The sequence below is a fragment of the Oncorhynchus masou genome, chromosome 18 (genome assembly GCF_036934945.1).
Source record: "Oncorhynchus masou masou isolate Uvic2021 chromosome 18, UVic_Omas_1.1, whole genome shotgun sequence".
Lineage (NCBI taxonomy): Eukaryota > Metazoa > Chordata > Actinopteri > Salmoniformes > Salmonidae > Oncorhynchus > Oncorhynchus masou.
Genome location: NC_088229.1, coordinates 49,428,906 through 49,454,034, shown reverse-complemented (window position 1 = coordinate 49,454,034; position 25,129 = coordinate 49,428,906). Strand labels below are relative to the sequence as shown.

At 41.7% G+C, this 25,129-nt stretch overlaps 1 protein-coding gene and 1 long non-coding RNA gene across 2 annotated transcripts in view; one reads left to right on the top strand and one right to left on the bottom strand.

The window, feature by feature from the left end:
* Positions 1-360: 360 nt before the first annotated feature.
* Positions 361-735, bottom strand: LOC135503711 (uncharacterized). The gene is made up of 3 exons (XR_010449991.1): positions 690-735; positions 526-597; positions 361-426 (listed from the first exon to the last, which is right to left on the bottom strand). It is a non-coding gene; the product is annotated as an uncharacterized LOC135503711 (long non-coding RNA).
* A 22,074-nt stretch (positions 736-22,809) lies between these two features.
* Positions 22,810-25,129, top strand: part of si:ch211-28p3.4 (probable E3 ubiquitin-protein ligase TRIML1) — a 34,236-nt gene continuing 31,916 nt past the window's right edge. The window contains exon 1 of the mRNA XM_064993539.1: positions 22,810-22,881. Within this exon, the coding sequence (XP_064849611.1) occupies positions 22,810-22,881 (72 nt within the window). The remainder of the gene's footprint in view (positions 22,882-25,129) is intronic.

Below are 25,129 nucleotides of genomic sequence, written 5' to 3'. Positions count from 1 at the left end.
GAGTACAGGAGAGCGTACAGACGCTCCAAAAACCCACCAGGGTGCTAAAGGAAACAAAAGAGGAGAGAAGAGAAGTGAAACTGCTAATAGAGAGAGCTCAAAACATGTACCTGTGAGATGCTACTTACCACCATCAGGGACTTCTGAGCTGTCATCATCCCAAACAGCACCAGCTCAAAGAGGACATCTATCATGTTCACATGGATCTAGGACAAGAAAACACGTTTGGAGAAAATAGGAATGATTTCATATAGATCAACTACTGTGATGTATAAAAGACATGCATGTGGAAGAACTCAGTGAGACTTGTAAGAGTTAATGAACTCACCTTTGCCTCAGCCAGCTCCCTCTGAATGTCATTCCACTTGGAGGGGTCACTCAGGTAGTCCACAAAGTCGTTATAGGTACGGATGAACTTGGCCTCTTCTTATGACAAAGAAAAGAGCATCTTATTTAACAGAACACATTTCCTCCCAGGGACGCTCTCTTTCCCTTGAAAGAGAATGAGTTGAATGAGTGAGTTACCATGTGGTTGGCCTGAACCAGGGCGCCCAGGAAGACCTTTCCCGCCACAAATAGATGGTTCCTGCTCAGCGTCTAGGAAAGAGGGAAGAGTTAGGGTGAGACATATTCCTCTAGGAGACAGAACAAGAAGTCACAGAGAGAAAAAGAAAAGTTGGTCCACTCACAGTGAAGGCCTGGTGCAGGGAGACGAGCCTCAGCGCAATGTCCTCCACTCTCTTGGTGGTAAGGTAGAGTCTGAAAGGGAGGGAATGGAGCATGTCAACCATTAGAGTCAATGGGAGATAACAGCATTATGACCACTATCCGTCAGCATGTGACAAGCCCAGACTACACAGACATTTAGAGGAACTCACTTTAGCAGAGGAACCTCCCTCTCCTCAGGCAGCAGGTCCTCCTCCCAGCCATACGACAACAAAACAAGCATTCAAAATCAGTTACCAGTGCAATGACATAACAAACAATCGGTCAATGGAAGGAGCTTAATGTTCCTAGTCAATAGTATGTGTGTGTAACGTCTGACCTCATAGCAGTTGTGGCCCTCAGGCTCTGGGTCAGTGAAATGCTGAGTGGTGGGCATAGTTGGAGGCAGCCTCCGACCACGCTGAAGAGGAGAGAAGCCCGTCCAGCCCCATGTGGAGAGTGGCGTACACCACTGAGACATCAGTCTGCTGCTCAAAACACACACAACACACCTGTTTACCACACTCAAGTTATTAGAAAACACACCAAATCTAATGCAAAAATGCCCAGTAATGTCTAGTCTATATACATAGGAAATAATTTATTTACCTGGAAGCAGCCAAGCATCACGTCCACAGACTCATAGTTTCATGGCGGAAGTGAGACGCATAGTGGGTCACCCTGCCAGCCACATGCTGACAGAGAGAGAATACATGTTCAGGCTAAATGGAATAAGTGAAGAAAAGCCTAATCTAATACTATTTCAGTAGTATTTACGTCTTACCTGGATCCAAGTGATGGACTGCACTTTGGTGGCACAGTAGGGGATGCCCTCTGGACTAAGCCTGGCTGTTTTCTTGGAGATGGCCGACACCAGTTGAGTCTCCAGGCCTCTCACCCTACTCACGTGGTGCATCCTCACCACCACCTGCTGTTGAGATAAACAACAAGACAACATCAACAAAACCCCTTCAGCATCTGCTGTGACACATTTCCATCAAGATCAAATGACTGACCACGTAGATTAGGATTAGCAAGTTACAAAGACACATACCTGGGATCCCCCACGCATGTAGGCGATGATGGGGCTGATGACCTGGAAAGTTCTCCAAGCTTTAACCACCGGACCGGCATTGTTCTGCACATTACAATACATTCATGTTGGAAACAGTAAACATTGTAACCGTGATGTGACTGTGTGTGGGGGAGGGGGTATCTTACCCTGATCACAACAGGCCCACAGTACAGGGGGCTGAACCTAATCGGAATCAACTGCCAATTGCCAGTGGCCTCCTAAAGCAGAAAGCAGACAAGATTTCTTTCATGTCAAAGAGACAACTTGAATATCTGGGATGTTTTGAAATTCCCAAACTTTGTACCTCTGGCACATCCTCAAGGATGATAGCAGCATTCTGGACATCAAGGAGGACTGGCAGCTGTGGAACATCTGGCACATCATCCAATGGCACATCCAACTGGACCTCGTCCAGGACAGTTGTTTCTAAAATGAGGAACATTGGAATATAAAATAAACTATTGTTAGGACATAAAACGTAGCAAGATTGCTAGTACTAGCTAGCTAGTTAGCAAAAGTTGATCGCTTAGCAACTGTTACTAAAGTTAATGTTAGCTAGCAAGCTAGATAGCTACAACATCTCAAGCACAAGCATTTTTGCCAAGTCTGAATGATAGAAATACACAACATTTCGCAAATAATAATGACATTGTTAACCTCTTACACTTATGGTGGCGCTATTTCATTTTTGGAAGAAAAACGTTCCCGTTTTAAACAAGATATTTTGTCACAAAAAGATGCTCGACTATGCATATAATTGCTACTGTTCGAAAGAAAACACTCTGACGTGTCCAGAAATACAAATATCTTCTCTGTGCGTGCCCTTTAACGTGAGCTTCAGGCAAAACCAAGATGACTTGGCATCCAGGAAATGACAAGGATTTTTGAGGCTCTGTCTTTCATGATCTCCTTATATGGCTGTGAACGCAAGAGGAATGAGTCTGCCCTTTCTGTCGTTTCCCCAAGGTGTCTGCAGCATTGTGACGTATTTGTAGGCAGATCGTTGGAAGATTGACCATAAGAGACCACATTTACCACGTGTCCGCCCGGTGTCCTGCGCCGAAATTGGTGCGCAAAGTCACCTGCCAGTATTTTTCCATGGGGCACAGACAGAGAAGCAAGCTTCCAAGAACTGCATGTCAATGAAGAGATATGTGAAAAAACACCTTGAGGATTGATTCCAAACAACGTTTGCCATGTTTCGGTCGATATTATGTAGTTAATCCGGAAAAAGTTTCACGTTGTAGGTGACTGCATTTTCGGTTCGTTTCGGTAGCCAGGCGCAATGTAGAAAACGGAACGATTTCTCCTACACACAGTCGCTTTCAGGAAACACTGCGCATTTGGTATGTGGCTGGGAGTCTCCTCATTGAAAACATCAGAAGCTCTTCAAAGGTAAATGATTTTATTTATTTGGTTATCTGGCTTTTGTGAAAATGTTGCGTGCTACATGCTACACAAAATGCTATGCTAGCTTTGCATACTCTTACACAAATTAGTCAATTTCTATGGTTCAAAAGCATATTTTGAAAATCTGAGATGACAGTGTTGTTAAGAAAAGGCTAAGCTTGAGAGCAAACGCATTATTTTAATTTTATTTGCGATTTTCAGAAATCGTTAACGTTGCGTTATGCTAATGAGCCTGAGGCTTAGTCACAATCCCGGATCCGGGATGGGGAGTTTCAAGAGGTTAAATGTAGTAGAGTTGTAAACTCCACATACCCTCTTCGAGGTCGCTGTCTACCTGTCGACGATCACGAACCCTGCAAAACAGAAAAAGACAAGAAAAACAAGCCACAAATGAATTTGAACAACCTGTCGACTCAGTAGGCCGCCGACGTCCACGCACTCTCTCCGCCAGTCTTGAAAAGCACCCAGGCATTTCAGTCGATTGTTCTCAGGTCTCAAAAATCAAACAAGTTTGTTGTCAGCAGCAAACTGAAGTTGTTGTTTTCGCACAGAAAACATTCCATAAAACGTTGGTTAGATGTCTCTTGGCAACACACGTTCGAAAATGATTGTTTAAAAAAATTGACAACTGTGTTGCCATAGAAATGAGTTTTGAATTATATGATTCCTTTAGAATCCGTTAAAATTGCTTGTCATCATTCTAAGTGACGTCGACGTGCTCCTCCGTAGCTCAGTTGATAGAGCATGCATGACGTGTTGCAAAGAAGATAGATAATGATTTCAGGGATTTTTGTGATGATGAGTTATCTGAAATTGAGATAAAAGACTGTATTAAAAGCCTTAAGGACAATAGGTCCCCTAGAAATTATGGTTTTATAAGCAAGTTTTATAAAGCATTCAATGATAAATTGATTCCTTTCATGCTTGCTATGTTTCACGAATCAATAGAAAATGGGGATTTACCGGCTTCCTTAAAGCAAGGTGTAATTACTTTGATTCCCAAACTTAATAAGGATACTCTTTATATAGACAACTGGAGAACCATTAGCCTGTTGAATAATGATGGGAAATTATCACATTAGATATTTTCGTATCAGCTCTTTTTCAGAGCATATCTGATTGGTCAAAAGAGCAATTACTCAAAAAAATACTGAATTGGGCTGCCTGTCTCAATGAAGCCATAGAAACCTGGACATTAAATACACTTTTCTTGTTCTCTCCCATCCCCTGTAGGTTTGTTGAACATGAGTGGTAATGAAACTCCAGCACACTGGTAGCACTAAAGACGTGTGAGTATAACTTTTCAGGTTATACTCACCTTTTTCCAGGTGAGTTGAACCTGCATGTGGGTGCGCTGGGGATATTCCTGGGAGGTCTACTGATGAAGAGGTATAAGCTTGGCATTGTTTCTGGAGCCAAGCTGTCTTTCGTCACCTCCTTCATGGCCTACCTCCTCCTCCCTCTGCAGTCTGGCACTAAGTGTGACAACGTTCAGTTGGCTGGTCTGACCGTGTCCGACAACGGGCAAATATGACATCTGATTGGTTGGTTGGTGGGTGGGTTGATAAAAACAAAGGTTTTGATCAGTGGAATATGAAGAAGAGTTAGACCAAAACACACATGGGCTTGTGCCGGGGCTCCCTCTTGTGGGAATATTCAGTATGGTTGTTGCTGAGCCCGGATTCCTGGCTGTTTTGTCACTGTGCCTGTGTCAATGATAGTTCAGCAACAATTATTTAAACATCATTATTACCAGCCATTTTCTCTGTCCCCCCAGGTCCTCTGGTGTATGATGGCAGCCTTTTGTCAGAATGTAACAGAGACTGCTCCTGCTTGGCTGGGGAGTGGGACCCTGTGTGTTCAGACAACGGCATTACCGACACCTCCCCCTGCCTCACAGGCTGCTCCAGCTTTACAGGTTACGGAAAGAACACGGTACCAATACTATTAATGTACTGAGTGTACAACACATTCACAGTGATGATGGCCCATGTTGACTCCAATGCTTCCCACAGTTGTGTCAAGTTGGCTGTAAGTCTTTTGAGTGGTGGACCATTCTTGATACACACGGGAAACTGTTGAGCGTAAAAAACCCAGCAGCGTTGCAGTTCTTGACACAAACTGGTACCCCTGGCACTTACTACCATGCCCCGTTTAAAGGCACGTACATATGTTGTCTTGCCCATTCACCCTCTAAATGGCACACATACACAATCCATGTCTCAATTGTCTCAAGCCTTACATTTAAATTTTTTTCTCCTCCTCTTTATCTGTACTGATTTAGGTGGATTTAACTAGTGACATCCATAAGGGATTATAGCGTTAACCTGGATTCACCTGGTCAGCATATGTCATGGAAAGAGCAGGTGTTCTTAATGTTTTAAACACTCAGTGTAACTCATTGGCACCGAAATTAGTTATTTTCAACCATTAACTGGGGCCTTGTTGAGGCCTTATCTAAGTAAGTAACAATAAAGTATTATTTTGATGTATGGAAAAAATATGGTATGCAATTCCTATGTAGAGAAGGTTCTCTCTGGTAGTTGTTCAATATGACTTCAACTTTTACAGGGCACTCTGGTAAAATAGATGTTTAATCTCAGTGTGACTCCCTGTTTAAATAAAAGTTAAAAACATTTAAAAAAACATCAACACAAACACAGGATATGGGGTACACATGGTATCATATCATTCCATATTAGGCCCTACTGCACCTGCATTCCAGCACCATTCCAGCATCTGGATTTGACTCAACATGTATGAGGTGGGGGATCAATACATGTGGGGGAAGAGGTGGCTGTCGAATGTATGATTCTGATATGTACAGGTAAGTTCATTGTGTGTGTGTGGGGGGGGTCCATGTTTGTGTCCGTACTCTGAGGTGTGTTTGAATATGAATGAGCAGCAGTGTGGTGATGTGTCCTATCCCGTCCTTGCAGAGTGATCTTCCTTGGCCTCATCACATGTCTCAGTGGCTCCTCCTTAGGAGGGATGGGGACACCACCATGGGCTGATTAAGGTTTTACTGCTAACCTACAAAGCATTACATGGGCTTGCTCCTACCTATCTCTCTGAATTTGTCCTGCTGTACATACCTACACGTATGCTACGGTCACAAGACGCAGGCCTCCTAATTGTCCCTAGAATTTCTAAGCAAACAGCTGGAGGCAGGGCTTTCTCCTATAGAGCTCCATTTTTATTTAATGGTCTGCCTACCCATGTGAGAGACGCAGACTCGGTCTCAACCTTTAAGTATTTACTGAAGACATATCTCTTCAGTGGGTCATATGATTGAGTGTAGTCTGGCCCAGGAGTGTGAAGGTGAACAGAAAGGCTCTGGAGCAACGAACCGCCCTTGCTGTCTCTGCCTGGCCGGTTCCCCTCTTTCCACTGGGATTCTCTGCCTCTAACCCTATTACAGGGGCTGAGTCACTGGCTTACTGGTGCTCTTTCATGCCGTCCCTCGGAGGGGTGCGTCACTTGAGTGGGTTGAGTCACTGATGTGATCTTTCTGTCTGGGTTGGCACCCCCCCTTGGATTGTGCCGTGGCGGAGATCTTTGTGGGCTATACTCGGCCTTGTCTCAGGATGGTAAGTTGGTGTCAGTTCACTAAATTATCTGTTAAAATAATGTATAGAGTCGTAATTAAAATGCTAAATCAAAGACGAGACAGTTACTTAAATCAAATGAATTCTAAATAATAATGAAGAGACAATTACGATAGATTTGTGCCCATCGAAGTGTTCTTATAAATTTAGCGAATTGAGAGATGAGAATTCATGAAATTCTAATTCAGGATTCAACAGATGTGATAAATTAGGTTTGGTTTATCGAACCCTGCAGACAGCCAACAATTATTTACAATTCATTGAAAGTCATTGCGGCTCGGCTCTAGGTTGAGTAATTGTTGATGACATCACTCGCAAGGCACTTTTGTCGCCACGGAAATGATGTCGTGACTGGGGATTTCGGAGAAATTTGTTTGTGTCATTTAGAAGGAAAATGCGTGCATTATTGTTCTTAGTCACTTTTCAGAAGTTGATGAAAATTTCCAAATACATTTCTAAAAGTTGTTGTAAGTCGTCAGGGTAGTCAGGAAAGATGCTAAAAACTAGCAGCAGATTTGCTAGGTTTAATTTGGTTATTTGAGCTTTTCCCCTGATACGTAGACATCTGTAACAGGGGCAAGTTGGGGTTTTCTTGTGGAACATGCAGATGGTGTTTTGTTTTATTGAGATGTAAACGTGAGTCTCTAAGTAATTATGTCATCTGAAGCATTATAGTAGTGAGTTTTTGTATAGTTTGTTTTTTGCTGATAAAAGTGGTTTGTTTATTTGGTTACTGTTTATTGTTTATTTTAGGAGTTGATTTAACTGAATTAAACATTGTATTATGGTGTGTTTAAGTAGGATTCCTTCTTCCGGGACGGATGGAAGTTATCTAAAATATGTAAGTTGAAGGAGCCATGCGTTTACATTTTTATTAAATATCTGGGATTAAATTACGGATTTCTTACACTGAGAAATGTACAACATTTGCGGCAGAGGGAAAAAGTAATATATTGGATAATAATGTTATCTGGTTAATTGTATCTAAGGGTAGCATGTTCATTTAAGTAAACATATACATTGACGTTGTTTAAAGGCACAGTCAACTTAGTGTATGTAAACTTCTGACCCACTGGAATTGTGATACAGTGAATTATAAGTGAAATAATCTGTCTGTAAACAATTGTTGGAAAAATTACTTGTGTCATGCACAAAGTAGATGTCCTAACCAATTTCCAAAACTATAGTTTGTTAACAAGAAATTTGTGGATTGGTTGAAAAACGAGTTTTAATAACTCCAACCTAAGTATATGTAAACTTCCGACTTCAACCGTACATGATCTTTGATCAGCTTCATTATTGGAATAATTAAATCGATATTTAAGTATGACTGTTTGAAGAAATAACAGTCGCTCTCACTGGGTTAGAATTTCCACCACATTAGAGAGAAAGCTCTAGAGTCGAACTTGAATCTATCATTACTTTCAACATCCTAATTACTAGGATGTTGAAAAGGTTGCTGGAACGAATCCCCTGGCTGATAAAGGTCAAAATCTGATGTTCTGCCCCTGAACAAGGCAGTTAACCCATTGTTCCCTGGTATGGTGTCATTGTAAATAAGAATGTATTCTTAACTGACTTTCCTGGTTAAATAGAGGTTACATTTAAATCCCTCTTATTGTGTGTGAAAGTTTTCGGTCCCTTACTTTAAAACAAAACTTTAAAGATTCTAATAAAGACTGCAAATAAACTTACCGATAGAAAAGAGCAGGACTTGGTAATAGGGAGAGAGTCTGACCCCCATGTCCTACAGTAAAGGGAGAAATAAAGAGAGCATTCAGGGTAATTCGGCCAACAGATGATTCGTTAAATTCAGTATCAGTGACAGTCTGTGATATAAGCCACCTTCTCTTTTTAAATTAAAAAAAAAAATGTTTATTTTAATTTTATTTGTTTTGAATGATTTATTACAAAAAAAACAGGAAAATGGTAACATTAAAGTATTAGAACATGAACGACAAACAATACAGCATCAAGACACTTAAACATGTATCAGTTTTTCCGCAACAGAGCCTTCCATATGTGTGAGGGTGCGTGTGCATGATAGTGATATAAAATATGTCATTGTTTCCTTTTTCATGATCACAATCTTGTGAAAGCCGAACCCTCCCAGATCCCCCCACAGTTCCCCAATAGCTGTCCCTCAACCATTTGAGACCCCTCCCACAGCCCCCCAGAACAAAAAATAAAAATACAATTAATTCCATTCCCCACCCCCAAGAATCCCCCAATGCACCAACAACCAAAAATAAGGAACCAAAGAGAAAAAAAAGACAGCAAACAACAATGCAAAAAAATAATTAAAAACAATTTAAAAAAAATTTAAACAAAAGAAATCAAGGACAACTGAAATCATAACAGCAATCCCTACTTTATATATGTTTGTGTGCATGCCTGGCACTATTACATGTATGTGTGTGTTCTTGTATGTGTTTATTTGAATGAGAGTGTGTGTATATGCATGTGTACAAACACCTGCAAGGCATCAGCCCCAGGCAAACCAGCATTAGTTGTAAAAACACTGCCACTTAGTGTCATTCAAATGTACTTTTATTATCTTTTATTTTGACTTTTTTCCTTTATCTTTTGACCATCATTCTCTCTCTCACAGCAACTCCACTCCCACTTGTCTCCAATTCCACATACCAACCCTCAGCCCATACCATCTACCTCTGCTGGCCATCCACTTCGTGTTTCTACGCAACACTTATCTTTCAATTATGCTAGGATGTCTAACGTACAATTTCAATCTCTCTAATCGAATAGAATCTATAGATTGCATGTTGAAGATAAATACTTTCACTAAGAGTATTAGTATATTATTAATTGACTGACCCATCTCTCCAGATCTCCTAACAGTACCATTTCTAGGGTAAATGTTTTAGATCAATGCTATGCATTTTCAGCCATTCCTGAACCTGAGACCAGAAACGGGCTACCTGAGGGCAATACCAAAATAGATGGCCTATTGATTCTGTATCCTCACAACAAAATCTGCAGAGATTCGATGACCTCATTCACCAAATATTCAACATTTTGTTGGTGGCAAGAATTCTACATAATAATTTTTAGCTGAAAAGCACAAAGTCTTGAATGTTGTGTTGTTTTATATATCAACTCATACACCCTGTACCATGGGATGGGTACATCAAACATCTCTTCCCAACCATTTTTCAATCTGTATGGCAGAGTTGTCAACATCCTGGTCCTCAAATGAAACTGGTATACTTTCCTATTTATGCTATTTTTATTCCTCCGCCAGTTTTGATCCCATATTGGGCAGACAGACCAGTTCCCTACCTCCGCCCACTGCCACCCGCCTTCTCCATTTTTGGGGCAATGCTGTAATCAATTGGTTGTACTCTTGGATTGAGCAGAACTTCCCGTACAATTCTGATAATGAAAGGACATAACTCTACCATTACAATTAACAATATCATTTAAAAACAAAATACCCTTTTCAAACATCTTTCCCATAAAAACAGGTATTTTATCAACCAGCACATTTGAGTTCAGCCATAATATTTGTTGTATCTTTTCAGGAGGATGAAATTGAAATTGTAGCAAGCTCTGCAATGCTTGTTTGATAAAGACAGATACTTTGAAAAAAGTATAATTTTCAATTAATCGAAAATGAGACATGGCAATCTACACAAAGGCAAAAAGGTCATTTTTAAACAATGGATGAGCTTTTCTTATTAATCTACTTGAGAAACATTTAGGGTTCAATTAAAACTTTTGAATGAGTGAATCTTTGAGAGAGGTTTAGTTATTTTATATTTAATAATCTCAACCCACCCAACTCCTATTCATTATATAGATAGGCTTGTTTTATTGTGCCTGTGTCACGCCTTGGTCTTAGTATTTTGTGTTTTCGCTAATTAGTTGGTCAGGCCAGGGTGTGACATGGGTTTATGTTGTTGTATTTCGTATTGGGGTTTTGTAGTTATTGGGATTGCGGCTGAGTAGGGGTGTTGCATAGGCTTGGCTGCCTGAGGCGGTTCTCAATCAGAGTCAGGTGATTCTCGTTGTCTCTGATTGGGAACAGGTATTTAGGTAGCCTGGGTTTCACTTTGTATTTTGTGGGTGATTGTTCCTGTCTCTGTGTAGTGTTCACCAGATAGGCTGTAATTAGTTTTCACGTTCCGTTTGTTGTTTTGTATTTATTTAAGTTATTTCATGTATCGCTATCTTCTACATTAAAGACATGAGTAACCACCACGCTTGCATTTCGGTCCGACTCTCTTTCAACAAACGAAGAATTTTTCAATAAATAGACAGGCAGTTTTCTATTGAAATTCATTGTGGAGAGCTTACTTATATCTTTTGTGATATGAATACCGAGTACGTCTACTTCACCATCAGCCCATTTTATAGGTAAGCTGCAAGGTAATGTAAAAGTTGTATTTTTTAAGGATCCAATACAAAATATTGTACACTTGACTTAATTAGGTTTTAGTCCAGAGAGTCCAGAAAAGTTATCTACATCTTCAATGAGACATTGCAGGGATCTAGCGTATGGACTTAACATAAAACTTGAGTCATAGGCATACATGGAAACCTTTGTTTTTAAGCCTTGGATTTCTAATCCTCTAATGTTGTTATTGGATCTGATGTTGATAGCTTGCATTTCGATGGCCATAACGTATAGATATGTTGACAGCGGACACCCTTGTTTAACTCCTCTTGACAATTCAGAACTCTAAGAAGTAGCCGTTATTTCCTATTATACACCTGGGGTTGCTATACATTATTTTTTTACCCATTTTATAAGAGCATTACCGAAACTGAAAGAATCCAGGCATTTAAAAATAAAATCCAGTCTTACGTTATCAAATGCCTTTTCAAAATCCGCTATAAACACTATTCCTGGCTTCTTATGTTTCATGATGTTCTTTTATTTCTAGTAGTTGTCGTATGTCCAATGTATCGTCCAGGTGAAAAACCTGTCTGATCAGGATGAACAATATCTGGTAAAAACCCTTTAATTCTGAGTGCTATGCATTTTGCTAGTATTTTTGCATCATAACATTGAAACGTAAGGGGCCTCCATTTTTTTAGATAGACTGGGTCTTTATATTTGCCATCTGGGTCTTGTTTTAATAATAGAGAAATCAGACCTTCCTGCTGAGTACCTGACAGACTACCATTTCTATAGGAGTAATTAAAACAATGGAGCTTTTAGTATATCAAAAACTACTTGATATACCTCTACCGGTATGCCATCAAGCCCTGGGGCTTTTCCAGACTGAAAGGATTTAATAGCCTCAGAAAGTTCTTCCTCTGTAATTTGGCCTTCACACTGATCGTTCTGTACATTTGTTAATTTTCCATTTTTTCCATTATTTGGAAAGAATTCCTTACCGTAATCTTCATTCAGTGAGAGAGGATGAGACGGAAAAGAGAACATCTGCCTAAAATAATTAGCTCCCTCTTTAAAAATATATTTCGGAGAATCACAGATGACTCCGTCTTCAGTAATGAGTTTCTGCAAATTATTTTTTGTTAGCGTTCCTGTATTGGAGATTCAGGAAGACTTTTGTGCATTTTTCTCCATATTCTATCCAGTTTTCATTTTTGTAATAGATTACATTAGATCGTTCTTGAATAAGTTCCTCAAGTTCTTTTTGTTTTTCCTCTGTAGTATCATTTTTATTGCTACCTACCTGTACTATTAGTTCATCGATTTCCCTTGTTAGTCTTGTTTCTATAGCCAGAAACTGCTTTTTTATTATTGAATTGAATGACCCCTGAAGGTACATTTAAAGATATCCCAAACAATAAGGGGATTTGCTGAACCTATATTATACTGGAAAAATTCAGTTCTAAATTATTTTGTCCTAGTTAAAAATAAGTTGTCCTCCAGTAAACTTAGATTACATTTCCAATATCCCCGTCCATGTGGAAAATCGATAAGAGTTATGTGAATGCCAATTAGATGATGATCCGATCGCATTCTGTCTCCTATTAAAACTTTTTTAACCTTTGACGTAAGAGAGAAAGAGACAAGAAAGTAGTCAAGACGACTAGCTTGATTAAGTCTCCTCCATGTATATCTTACTAGGTCGGGTTTTTTTAGTCTCCAAATATCCACTATTTCTAATGTGTCCATAATATTTGTGATTTCCTTAAGGGCACTGTGATGATAGTTTGTAGAGTGATTTCCTTTAAGGTCCATTGAGGTACTGAACACTGTTATAGTCTCCTACCATAATGATTAGATCATTTGTTGCATGTAAGTTCAATAAATTTGTATAAATGTTTTCGAAGAAGTGTGGATCATCCTGATTTGGACCATATAGATTAATGACCCAAATCTCTTTTTCGTCCACTTTCATATTCAAAATTACCCGCATTCCTTGCGAATCATTCCTGATTATTTGCACATTCAGATCAAGATTTGTGTTAATTAATATCACACCCTTTGAGCTCCTTTGTCCATGACAGAAAATTATTTCACCACCCCATTCCTTTTTCCACACAACTTCATCTAAGGATGTAGAGTGAGTTTCCTGAAAACAGTATGTTATAATCCTTTCTTTAAGCCATGTAAAGACAGATCTTTTTTTATATTCTGCCAAACCGTTACAATTATAACTAGCTATACTTATTTCACCCCTTACCATAACTTGATACAATTCTCAGTCTGAATTGACCATAATTAGGTCTTGTAAAGTTACTGCCATCAGTGATATTATGGTCAAAACTAGAGCTTTCAAATGTCTGATATTTAGAATTCAAGAAATAGGTTCTAGCAATATTTATTTTATTACCTTGCCTGTTAGAAAATTGAGACAAATTATGTGTGTAACAAATCTGTATTGGTTGATGTGTATGATATTGGATATGATATGAGTGTGGGTATGATGTCTATAAGAGTAAGACTATAATGTGTGATGTCCAAATAAACAATAACTCTGCCAATTTGCATGTTTGAGTGTCTGTGTGAAACATGTAGTGCGTATTGCCTTAATATTCAGAATTGTAATCCTTATCGTATCACCATCATAGTTGCATCATAATTACCTTTAACATAATTGAAAAACACATCCCAGCATTTCCATAGCAATTGCCGTTTCACGTGATGATGAAAGAGAATTTGCATTACGCTTCACGACAGTACAAATGTATTCCATACAATATATTTGTAAAGGTTTTGCTCCTCTTCATCTGAAGAGGAGGTGTAGCAAGGATCGGACCAAGATGCAGCGTGGTAAGTGTCCATGGTTGTTTATTTAAAATAAACATAAACTGAACACTCAATGAATACAAAACAATAAACATGAACAAAACCAAACCGTGGACAAAACCGAAACAGTACCGTGTGGCAAACAAACACAGACACGGAAACAATCACCCACAAAACAACAGTGAAACCCAGGCTACCTAAGTATGATTCTCAATCAGAGACAACTAATGACACCTGCCTCTGATTGAGAACCATACTAGGCCGAACACAGAAAACCAACCTAGAAACACAAAACATAGAATGCCCACCCAACTCACGTCCTGACCAACTAAAACAAACAAAAAACACAGGAACTAGAGTCAGAACGTGACAATGTTATTATTCCCCAATGCCCCTCTTTTGATATCTTCCCCTTGCTTGTTGTAAACATATATAAACTTGTAGACAAATACATAAAGATTACATTATAAAACAGTTCTCGACAATAGAGAGAGGGGGAGAGAAGAGGAGAAAAGTGAGAAAAGAGAGAAAGAGAGCGAGATCAGGTGAGTGTGGGTATGTATAAGACTGTATGTGTAAGCAAGCATGTAGTGGAGTACGTGTGTGTTCATATCCACTTGGTAATGTTCAGATATTTTAAATAGTTCCCATACCTTATTTTTTTTCGTAACCTGAAGTCCCTGTAGAATTTAGTACAGCCACTGTGTTTTGGAATAGCTGTCCATCTATAAAGAGTTTGTCCACATTGATAAAGGCACGCCTACCATCCATCCTTTGTCTTTGTACCGTATACAGTCTCTTACGACGTTCGTTTATCTCCTTTGGAAATTGGTAATTGAGACTGAATTTGGTCCCTTTAAGCTCCCTTCCTCTGCTTTTGATCAGCTCCTTTTGTTGGTAGTGTTCAAATTTTGTGATGATCGGTCGGGGACCCTTGGTCTTGTCACTCCAAGCTCCAAGTGTGTGTACTCGGTGGAAAGCCACCTTGTTTGCATTCTCTATAGGAAGTTTCAATTTGGATTTCATGAATTCTCTGATCGCGCCCTCTGGATTATTGGATGCGTCCTCAGGAATACCAGAAAAATATAGATTTTCACGCATGCTACGACTTTGTATGTCTAGTAGCGTCTCCTTCATCACCGTGTTTTCTCTGAGTAGAAAATCCATGTTAAAATTGTGTATTTTTACCTTGACTGTGAGTGTCTTGTTTTCTCTTTGTAGCTTGAGAATTTCACTCTGGCTGAACTCCAAACTCCCCCTCAGTATCTTCAGTATCTAAATGTTCATATTTTCAGTTGTATGGTCAGAGGGACTTGATACAGACACAAAAAAATCAAACAAAGGGTATTTGTCAAAACTTTATAAGATATTCCACAGAACAATTGTTTAAAGACGTCATTAAACAATGCCAACACACTGACCAAAAGATGAGGCAGGACTTGGTTGTCCAAGGGAGGGAGTCTGACCTCCTTGTACTAAAGGGAGAAACAAAGAGAACAGTCAAGCTAATGTCAGCCAACAGATGATTGGTTACAGCAGGGATTCCCAACCACAAGTCTGTGGACCCTCCTGCTCTTTTTATAGTTTATAGCCTGGCTGATGCACAGATCTGTGATACACACTTAGCACCTTTTTTTCTATCTAGAACCTAAAAGTGTTCTTCGGCTGTCCCCATAGCAAAACCCTTTGAAGAACCCTTTTTGGTTCCAGATATAACCCTTTTTGGTAATCCAATAGGGTTTTACCTAGAACCAAAAAGGGTTCTCCTAACCTTTTTTCTGAGTGTAGGCAAACAGTGTTTTATGCTACATTACATAAATCGCATTAATTATAATGTAGTAATAGATCATGTATATTTATACAGCATAAAACCTTATAAAGCACACAGAAAATATATAACACTCAGTTTCAGGTCAACAATTTTACATCAATAGCCTAAGCCAGGTTAGTCTTTTATTTTTTCACAAAGATCAGTTGCAAGCTTTGTAAATAGCCACTAGTGACTAGTCCACATTACAAGGTAGGATAAATCAATCAATAGCGCACATTTTCTACTGCGCGCATCCTTCTCTGGCAAAACCACATGATTAATTCGATTTCCGTAAAGTACATAAACCTAAGAGACAGCTGACCGAGGCAAATCCCCAGTTGGTTAGGCCCACCTGTGGCCTAATTCCAAAACATCTTGTGAAGTTCCCAGTCTGTCAAAGGGCTCATAAACGCAGTGGCATTCAGATGCACGTGGCACTGCTGTTCCTGTCACTGCCCATATGCACTCATTCCAGGTTAGCCTACTGTTAATCAACCTAGTTAGACTGATGCCCTTTGGAGTGCCATGTTGGGGTACCATACACTGTATGGATAAGCTTATTGGGTGGGTGAAGGGTGGGGTTGTCAATGGGATTTGATCATGTCAGTCTGAATCAGGCTTCGTGAAGGGAAAAGAGGCAGCTGTACATTTGGCATGTCTTTACTGGTTGCACATTCACACACCATTTGCAGCATGTGTGTACCCAATTCACGATGGCTGTCATTGTCAGCATATAGGCCTATAATTGGAACACCCTGGCATCGACATAACTCTCATACTCGGGTGGACAGGCTCACACACACATATAGTGCTGTACACCAGATGCACACCACAGCACACACACATTTTTTCAGACCTCTTACACTGGACGTATTGCTGAGTGTGAGTCGAGAAGGATATGCTCCCCGTGAAACACAGACATAGTGTGAAATGTTGTAGTTATTTTGCTCACTGCCATTTGCTCATGCAAAATGTCACCCAAAGTGTAATATTACTCTAAGTGTCCTACATATTGATTTCATAACACATTAGAATAACCATTGTGCATTCTCAGAATTCCTGGTCCAGCTCTAAATGACGTTCAGCTTATAAAGGCTTAAAAAACGTCATAATGCCTTCATAAAGCATGACACAAATGTGTTACAAAGCATCTATAACCATATGTCATGCTATATTAAAGGTTCATAAATGTGGCATAACTGTGTGACATAATCATCAATGTCAAATATGATATAAACATGTGCTTTATAAATGTTTGTGCTGAAGGATGCCATACGTTCTGAAGTGATGTCATGTTAGTCACATTACACCCAATCTCGTTCCCAGACAATTCCTCCCAAATGTGAGGATGGTCTGATGGACCAACGCATAAAATTTGGCCTTTAATTAGTTAGGGTTATGTTTAAAATAAAATTTTAAGAAGATAAATAGTGGAAATTGGCAGGATTTAGCAATAATTATGACTTTTTGACTGTGTTAAGTAGTGACGATGTCAAATCCTATATAATTCTATGGTCCCTCCCACAAAGGCCAATTTTGAATAGCCTGGGGACAACATTTACATTTACATTTAAGTCATTTAGCAGACGCTCTTATCCAGAGCGACTTACAAATTGGTGAATTCACCTTCTGACATCAGTGGAACAGCCACTTTACAATAGTGCATCTAAATCATTTAAGGGGGGTGAGAAGGATTGCTTTATCCTATCCTAGGTATTCCTTGAAGAGGTGGGGTTTCAGGTGTCTCCGGAAGGTGGTGATTGACTCCGCTGTCCTGGCGTCGTGAGGGAGTTTGTTCCACCATTGGGGGGCCAGAGCAGCGAACAGTTTTGACTGGGCTGAGCGGGAACTGTACTTCCTCAGTGGTAGGGAGGCGAGCAGGCCAGAGGTGGATGAACGCAGTGCCCTTGTTTGGGTGTAGGGCCTGATCAGAGCCTGGAGGTACTGCGGTGCCGTTCCCCTCACAGCTCCGTAGGCAAGCACCACAACAATACAACAAGAAACACTTACCTTGATGAAAGACCCCAACCTAAAGAAATTGAAAGTTGCTTTCTTCCCGGAACCAAGTTACATTTTTTTTCAAATAACAAAAACAAGCCCTATTGCGTGGTGCTGGGCCAAGTCAGGTCTTTGACACATTCACCCACTCCCCCACTGAAAGATCAGCCTCAAAATGTTGGCACCATTGTAACAGGTTGTAATCAAGCCCTGGTCTCCAGCATGGGAACAGAAGAGAAATACCTGGTGCGGTAGTCTGAGGGAGGAATACTCCAAATCATCTTGGTTCTGACACACACACACACACACACACACACACACACAAGTTTTGCAGGTCCATCAACCCATTGAAATACCTATCACAACCTACAGTAACCTGTGGAACATGATAAAACCTTGGCAAATCAGCAGAATATTAATAACCTATTTATTGACACTTTATGTAGTGACCTGTAATAGTTACAGTACCAGTCAAAAGTTTGGACACTGTTAGGGTTTTCTTCCGATGAAGGAGAGGCAGACCAAAATGCAGCGTGGTAATTTTGATACATGTTTAATTAAGAAAGAACACGAGCAATACAAAACAAGAATCGGGAAAACCTAAACAGCCTATCTGGGGCGGGCACACAAACAGAGACAGGAACAGGAACAATCACCCACGAAACACTCAAAGAATATGGTTCCCAATCAGAGACAACGATAAACACCTGCCTCTGATTGAGAACCACCTCAGGCAACCATAGACTTTTCTAGATAACCCTACTAAGCCACAATCCCAATACCTACTAAAACCCCAAGACAAAACACACTACATAATAAACCCATTTCACACCCTGGCCTGACCAAAATAATAAAGAAAACACAAAATACTAAGACCAGGGTGTGACAGACACACCTACTCATTCAATGGTTTGTATGTATTTATACTGTTTTCTACATTGTAGAATAATAGTGAAGACATTAAAACTATGAAATAACACATATGGAATCATGTAGTAACCAAAAGTGTAAACAAATCAAGATATATTTTATATCTAAGATTCTTAAAAGGTGCAACCCTTTGCCTTGATGATAGCTTTGCACACTCTTGGCATTCTCTCAACCAGTTTCACCTGGAATGCTTTTGCAACAGTCTTGAAGCAGTTCCCACATATGCTGAGCACTTGTTGGCTGCTTTTTCTTCACTCTGCAGTCCAATTCATCCCAAACCATCTCAATTGGGTTGAGGTTGTGTGATATGCAGCAATCAATCACTCAACTTCTTGTTCAAATAGCCCCTACACAGCCTGGAGGTGTGTTGGGTCATTGTCCTGTTGCAAAACAAACAATAGTCCCACTAAGAGAAAACCATATGGTATTGATGCAGAATTCTGTGGTAGCTATGCTGGTTAAGTGTACCATGAATTCTAAATAAATCACAGACAGTGTCACCAGCAAAGCACCCCCACAACTCCTCCACCATGCTTCACAGTGGGAACCACACATGCAGAGGTCATCCGTTCACCTACTCTGCGTCTCACAAAGACATAGCGGTTGGGACCAAAAATTGCAAAATTGGACTCCACCGGTCTAATACCCATTGCACGTGTTTCTTGGCCCAAGCAAGCCTTCCTCGTTTGTTTTCCTTTAGTAGTTGTTTCTTTGCAGCAATTCGACCATGAAGGCCTGATTCATGGTCTATTCTGAACAGTTGATGTTGAGATGTGTCTGTTAAACTCTGTGAAGGATTTATTTGGGCTGCAATTTCTGAGGCTGGTAACTCTAATGAACGTATCCTCTGCAGCAGAGGTAACTCTGGGTCTTCCTTTCCCGTGGCGGTCCTCATGAGAGACAGTTTAATCATAGCTCTTGATGATTTTTGCAACTGCACTTGAATAAACTTTCAAAGGTATTGACATTTTCTGGAATGTCTGACCTTCAGCTTTGTTTGAGCTTTTCTTGCCATAATATGGACTTGGTCTTTTACCAAATAGGGCTATCTTCTGCATACCACCCCTACCTTGTCACAACACAACTGACTGACTCAAACGCATTAAGAAGGAAAGACATTTCACGAATTCACGAATTCACTTTGAACAAGGCACATCTGTTAATTCAAATGCATTCCAGATGACTACCTCATGAAGCTGGTTGAGAGAATGCTAAGAGTGTGCAAAGCTGTCATCAAGGCAAAGGGTGGCAACTTTGAAGAATCTCAAATATAAAATATATTTTCATTTCACAGTACATTTACAATGTAGAAACAAATAAAAACCCTTGAATGAGTAGGTTTGTCCAAACTTTGGACTGCCTTATATGATGCTGTACTTAACTATTTAACGAGGCAAGTCTGTTCAGAACAAATAATTAATTTACAGTGGGTTATCTTCCTTGTTCAGGGGCAGAACGACATATTTCTACCTTGCCAGCTCAGGGATTCAATTCAGGAACACTTTCGGTTAATGGCCCAACTCTCTAACCACTAGGCAACCTGCCGCCCCCAATCAAGTCAGACCCATTTGGTCATTCATAACGCATACATGTATTTTTTATACCTTTATTTAACTAGGCCAGTTCGTTAAGAACAAATTCTTATTTTCAATGACAGCCTAGGAACAGTGGGTTAACTGCCTGTTCAGGGGCAGAAGGACAGCTTTGTACCTTGTCAGCTCGGGGATTTGAACTTGCAACCTTCCGGTTACTAGTCCAATGCTCTAACCACTAGGCTTCCCTGCCACCCCATACATAAAGACTTAATGATTTAAATACGAATTACACAAACATGAATTAACACAGTGCATTATCACTAACAGATAAATTAAATAAACATTAAAGACATGTTTAAAACATACATTTCCATTTATACTTCCGGATCCCAGAATTTCTGAGATTTTCAAAATAAAAGTGCCCCACGTAATAGTAGAGAAGTGTCAATAACCTAAATAATTGTCTAAAAATTAATAATGATTCACATCTGTTCATATTTAAGTGACGTTTGTATTAAATGTGGGTTTTAAAACATGTTCCAATGTCAAATAAATGCCCCCAATTGTAGTGGCTTTCTTCTGTTGAAGGAGGAGCGGACCAAAATGCAGCGTGATGGTTACTCATGTTTATTGAATGAAAGTAGACTAGACGTGAAATAACTGAACATGTACAAAAACAACAGACGGAAACGTGAATAAACTATACAGCCTGTCTGGTGAAAGTAAACACAGAGACAGGAACAATCACCCACGAACACTCAAAGAATATGGCTGCCTAAATATGGTTCCCAATCAGAGACAACGATAATCACCTGACTCTGATTGAGAACCGCCTCAGGCAGCCATAGACTAACGCTAGACATCCCACAAAACCCCAAGACAAAAACACACCACAATAACCCATGTCACACCCTGGCCTGACCGAATAAATGAAGAATAAACATAATATATTTCGACCAGGGCTTGACAGAACCCCCCCCCCCCTAAGGTGCGGACTCCCGGACGCACATCAAAACAATAGTGAGAGTCCGGGTGGGCGTCTGTCCATGGTGGCGGCTCCGGCTCGGCGCGGGACCCTACTCTATTAATGTCTTAGTCCCCCTTCCTCGTGTCCTAGGATAGTCCACCCTCGCCGCCGTCCATGGCCTAGTAGTCCTCACCCGGAAACCCACTGGACTGAGGGTCAGATCGGGACTGAGGGTCAGCTCGGGACAGAGGGGCAGCTCGGGACAGAGGGGCAGCTCGGGAATGAGGGGCAACTCGGGACTGAGGGGCAGCTCGGGACTGAGGGGCAGCTCAGCACTGAGGGGAAGCTCGGGACTGAGAGGAAGCCCAGCACTGAGAGGAAGCCCAGCACGGAGAGGAAGCTCAGCCAGGTAGTTGGATCCGGCAGATCTTGGCTGGCTGGCGGTTCTTGCAGATCCTGGCTGGCTGGTGGTTCTGGCAGATCCTGGCTGACTGGCGGATCTGGAAGAGTCTGGTTGACATGCGGATCTGGAAGAGTCTGGCTGACTAGCGGATCTGGAAGAGTCTGGCTGACTGGCGGATCTGGAAGAGTCTGGCTGCCTGGCGGATCTGGAAGAGTCTGGCTGACTGGCGGATCTGGAAGAGTCTGGCTGACTGGCGGATCTGGAAGAGTCTGGCTGACTGGCGGATCTGGAAGAGTCTGGCTGACTGGCGGATCTGGAAGAGTCTGGCTGACTGACGGATCTGGCTGCTCCATGTAGACTGACAGCTCTGGCGGCTTCTTGCAGACTGACAGCTCTGGCTGCTCCATGCAGACTGACATCTCCTTGCAGACTGGCAGCTCCTTGCAGACTGGCAGCTCCAGCTGCTCCATGCAGACTGACAGCTCCGGCTGTTCCATGAAGACTGACAGCTCTGGCTGCTCCATGTAGACTGACAGCTCTGGCTGCTCCATGTAGACTGACAGATCTGGCTGCTCCATGTAGACTGACAGCTCTGGCTGCTCCATGTAGACTGACAGATCTGGCTGCTCCATGCAGACTGACAGCTCTGGCTGCTCCATACAGACTGACAGCTCGGGCTGCGCTAAACAGGCGGGAGACTCCAGCAGCGCTGTAGAGGAGGAAGGCTCTGGCTGCGCTAAACAGGCGCGAGACTCCAGCAGCACAGGAGAGGAGGAAGGCTCTGGCTGCGCTAAACAGGCGGGAGACTCCAGCAGTGCAGGAGAGGAGAAAGGCTCAGGCAGCGCTGAACAGGCAGGAGACTCCGGCAGCGCAGGAGAGGAGAAAGGCTCTGGCTGCGCTGAACAGGCGGGTGACTCCCGCAGCGCTGGAGAGGCGAGAGGCTCCGACATCGCAGGAGAGGAGGAAGGCTCCGGTAGTGCTGGAGAGGCGAGGCGCACTGTAGGCCTGATGCGTGGTGCTGTCACTGGTGGTGCTGGGCCGAGGACACGCACAGGAAGCCTGGTGCGGGGAGCTGCCACCGGAGGGCTGGTGTGTGGAGGTGGCACAGGATGGGCTAGACCGTGAAGGCGTACTGGAGATCTTGAGAGCAGTGTTGGCACAGGACGTGCCAGGCTAGGGATGTGTACAGGAGGCCTGGTGCGTGAGGCTGGCACCAACTTCACCAGCCGACTAACACGCACCTCAGGACGAGTATGGAGCGCTAACCCAGGTGCCATCAAATCCCTGACACGTTCCGTCAGGGGGAATTCCATGCAAAAAGCACCTACACAGCAACTCCCTCATTTCTCTCTCCTCCAATTTCCCCATTAACTCCTTCACAGTCTCTGCTTCGCTCACCTCCAACACCGGTTCTGGTTCTGTTCTCCTCCTTGGCTCCTCACGATAAACAGGGAGAGTGGGCTCAGGTCTGACTCCTGACTCTGCCACACTCTCCCTGAGCCCCCCCCCAAGAAATTTTTGGGGCTGACTCTCAGGCTTCCAGCCGCGTCGCCGCGCTGCCTCCTCGTACCAGCGCCTCTCAGCTCTCGCCGCCTCCAGTTCTTCTTTGGGGCGGCGATATTCTCCAGGCTGATCCCAGGGTCCTTCTCCAAACAATTCGTCCTCCCATGTCCATTCATCTCTTTGCTGCACCTGCCTGTTACCACGCCGCTTGGTCCTGCTGTGGTGGGTGATTCTGTAGTGGCTTTCTTCTGTTGAAGGAGGAGCGGACCAAAATGCAGCGTGATGGTTACTCATGTTTATTGAATGAAAGTAGACTAGACGTGAAATAACTGAACATGTACAAAAAACAACAAACGGAAACGTGAAAAAACTATACAGCCTGTCTGGTGAAACTAAACACAGAGACAGGAACAATCACCCACGAACACTCAAAGAATATGGCTGCCTAAATATGGTTCCCAATCAGAGACAACGATAATCACCTGACTCTGATTGAGAACCGCCTCAGGCAGCCATAGACTAATGCTAGACATCCCACAAAACCCCAAGACAAAAACACACCACAATAACCCATGTCACACCCTGGCCTGACCGAATAAATGAAGAATAAACATAATATATTTCGGCCAGGGCGTGACACCAATGCTAATCACTGTACAGTATTTGGAATACATTTTGATTTAGAGCAAGAACTACTGTGGGAGCCGCAGTAAAAGTATTAAAGGGAATATTCAATAGGGTCGGTAGAATGTATATATGGTGTCATTTCATGGGGTACGGAGTGATGCTGGCCTTTTACTCCACCCATTACATTGGCGGCCTAATCACATCACGTGCATCAACTGCAGTACAGAAAATCCACTAACCATACAATAGTCCAGGGCATGCTCACTGATTAAAAGGGCAAATACACCAAATACATTAACTTCTCACATTTTTCCCAGACCTCAAAATTCATCCCCTTATGCGTTTTAAGCATTATTGTGAACACAGAACATCTAAATGCTGTTGTTGTTCAATAAAAAAAAGTTTGACTTTTGACTACACTTAAGAGTGGGGGAAGTTGAGATCAGGTCCAATACTGACTATGCACCCAATAGGGAAAGAGATTGGGCTATCCTGGAAGTGGTTTAGTGAAATATAATATATAATATATAACATCCAAAGGGACTGTGTGAATACATTTTTACGTATGGGTGGTCCCTGGAATTAAACCCAATATCCCGGTGATGCATTGCTCTACCAAGATGCATGACAGGGTTATACATGCTTTGTGAAGCCTCAATTTAATATGATTTATAAGTTCTAGAATTAAGCTGTGCTTACGCCACCCTTTTTTAAAGAACAGGTTTATGTCATTTTTGATATAGTGAATTTTGTCACATTTGACACTGGTGGTTAAGTCACACAGTTATGCCACATTTATGAACCCTTTATAAAGCATGACGTAGAGTTATAGATTATTTGTAACACATGCGTGTTGTGTTTATGAAGGCTGTATGAAGCCTTTATAAGCTGCACATTATTTAAAGTGAGACTGAATTCCTTAGAATTCCTTAGAAAGCTGTTATAAACTTGGAGATCTCAATATTAAAGTCTCTTACACTGGTGTTAAAGATGCTGACATATGCCTATACAAACTGACACTCAATTACTCAAACCACACACACTGGCCTGACAAGTGACACCCACACACAAACAAAAGCTTCAAAGGGTTCAGGGGCAGGTAGATATAAATAGTGCTCCTCTTGACGGCTCAGTCACTGGAGGACAGAGCAATCCACGCTCTCTTGTGACCCAGCCCCCTGATCCTTCCAGAGGGCTCGGGAAGTCACCCTTGTGTCTGTCCCCAGAGCGGAGATTTACGCTCCCTAACCCATACATGGAACAAGGCACATGCTTCCCAGGGTATGAGGACAGTTGGGTGGGGGAGAGATAGATACCATGCTCCCTCCAACCAACTCCCCCAACTACCATGCCTTGGCATCAGATACAG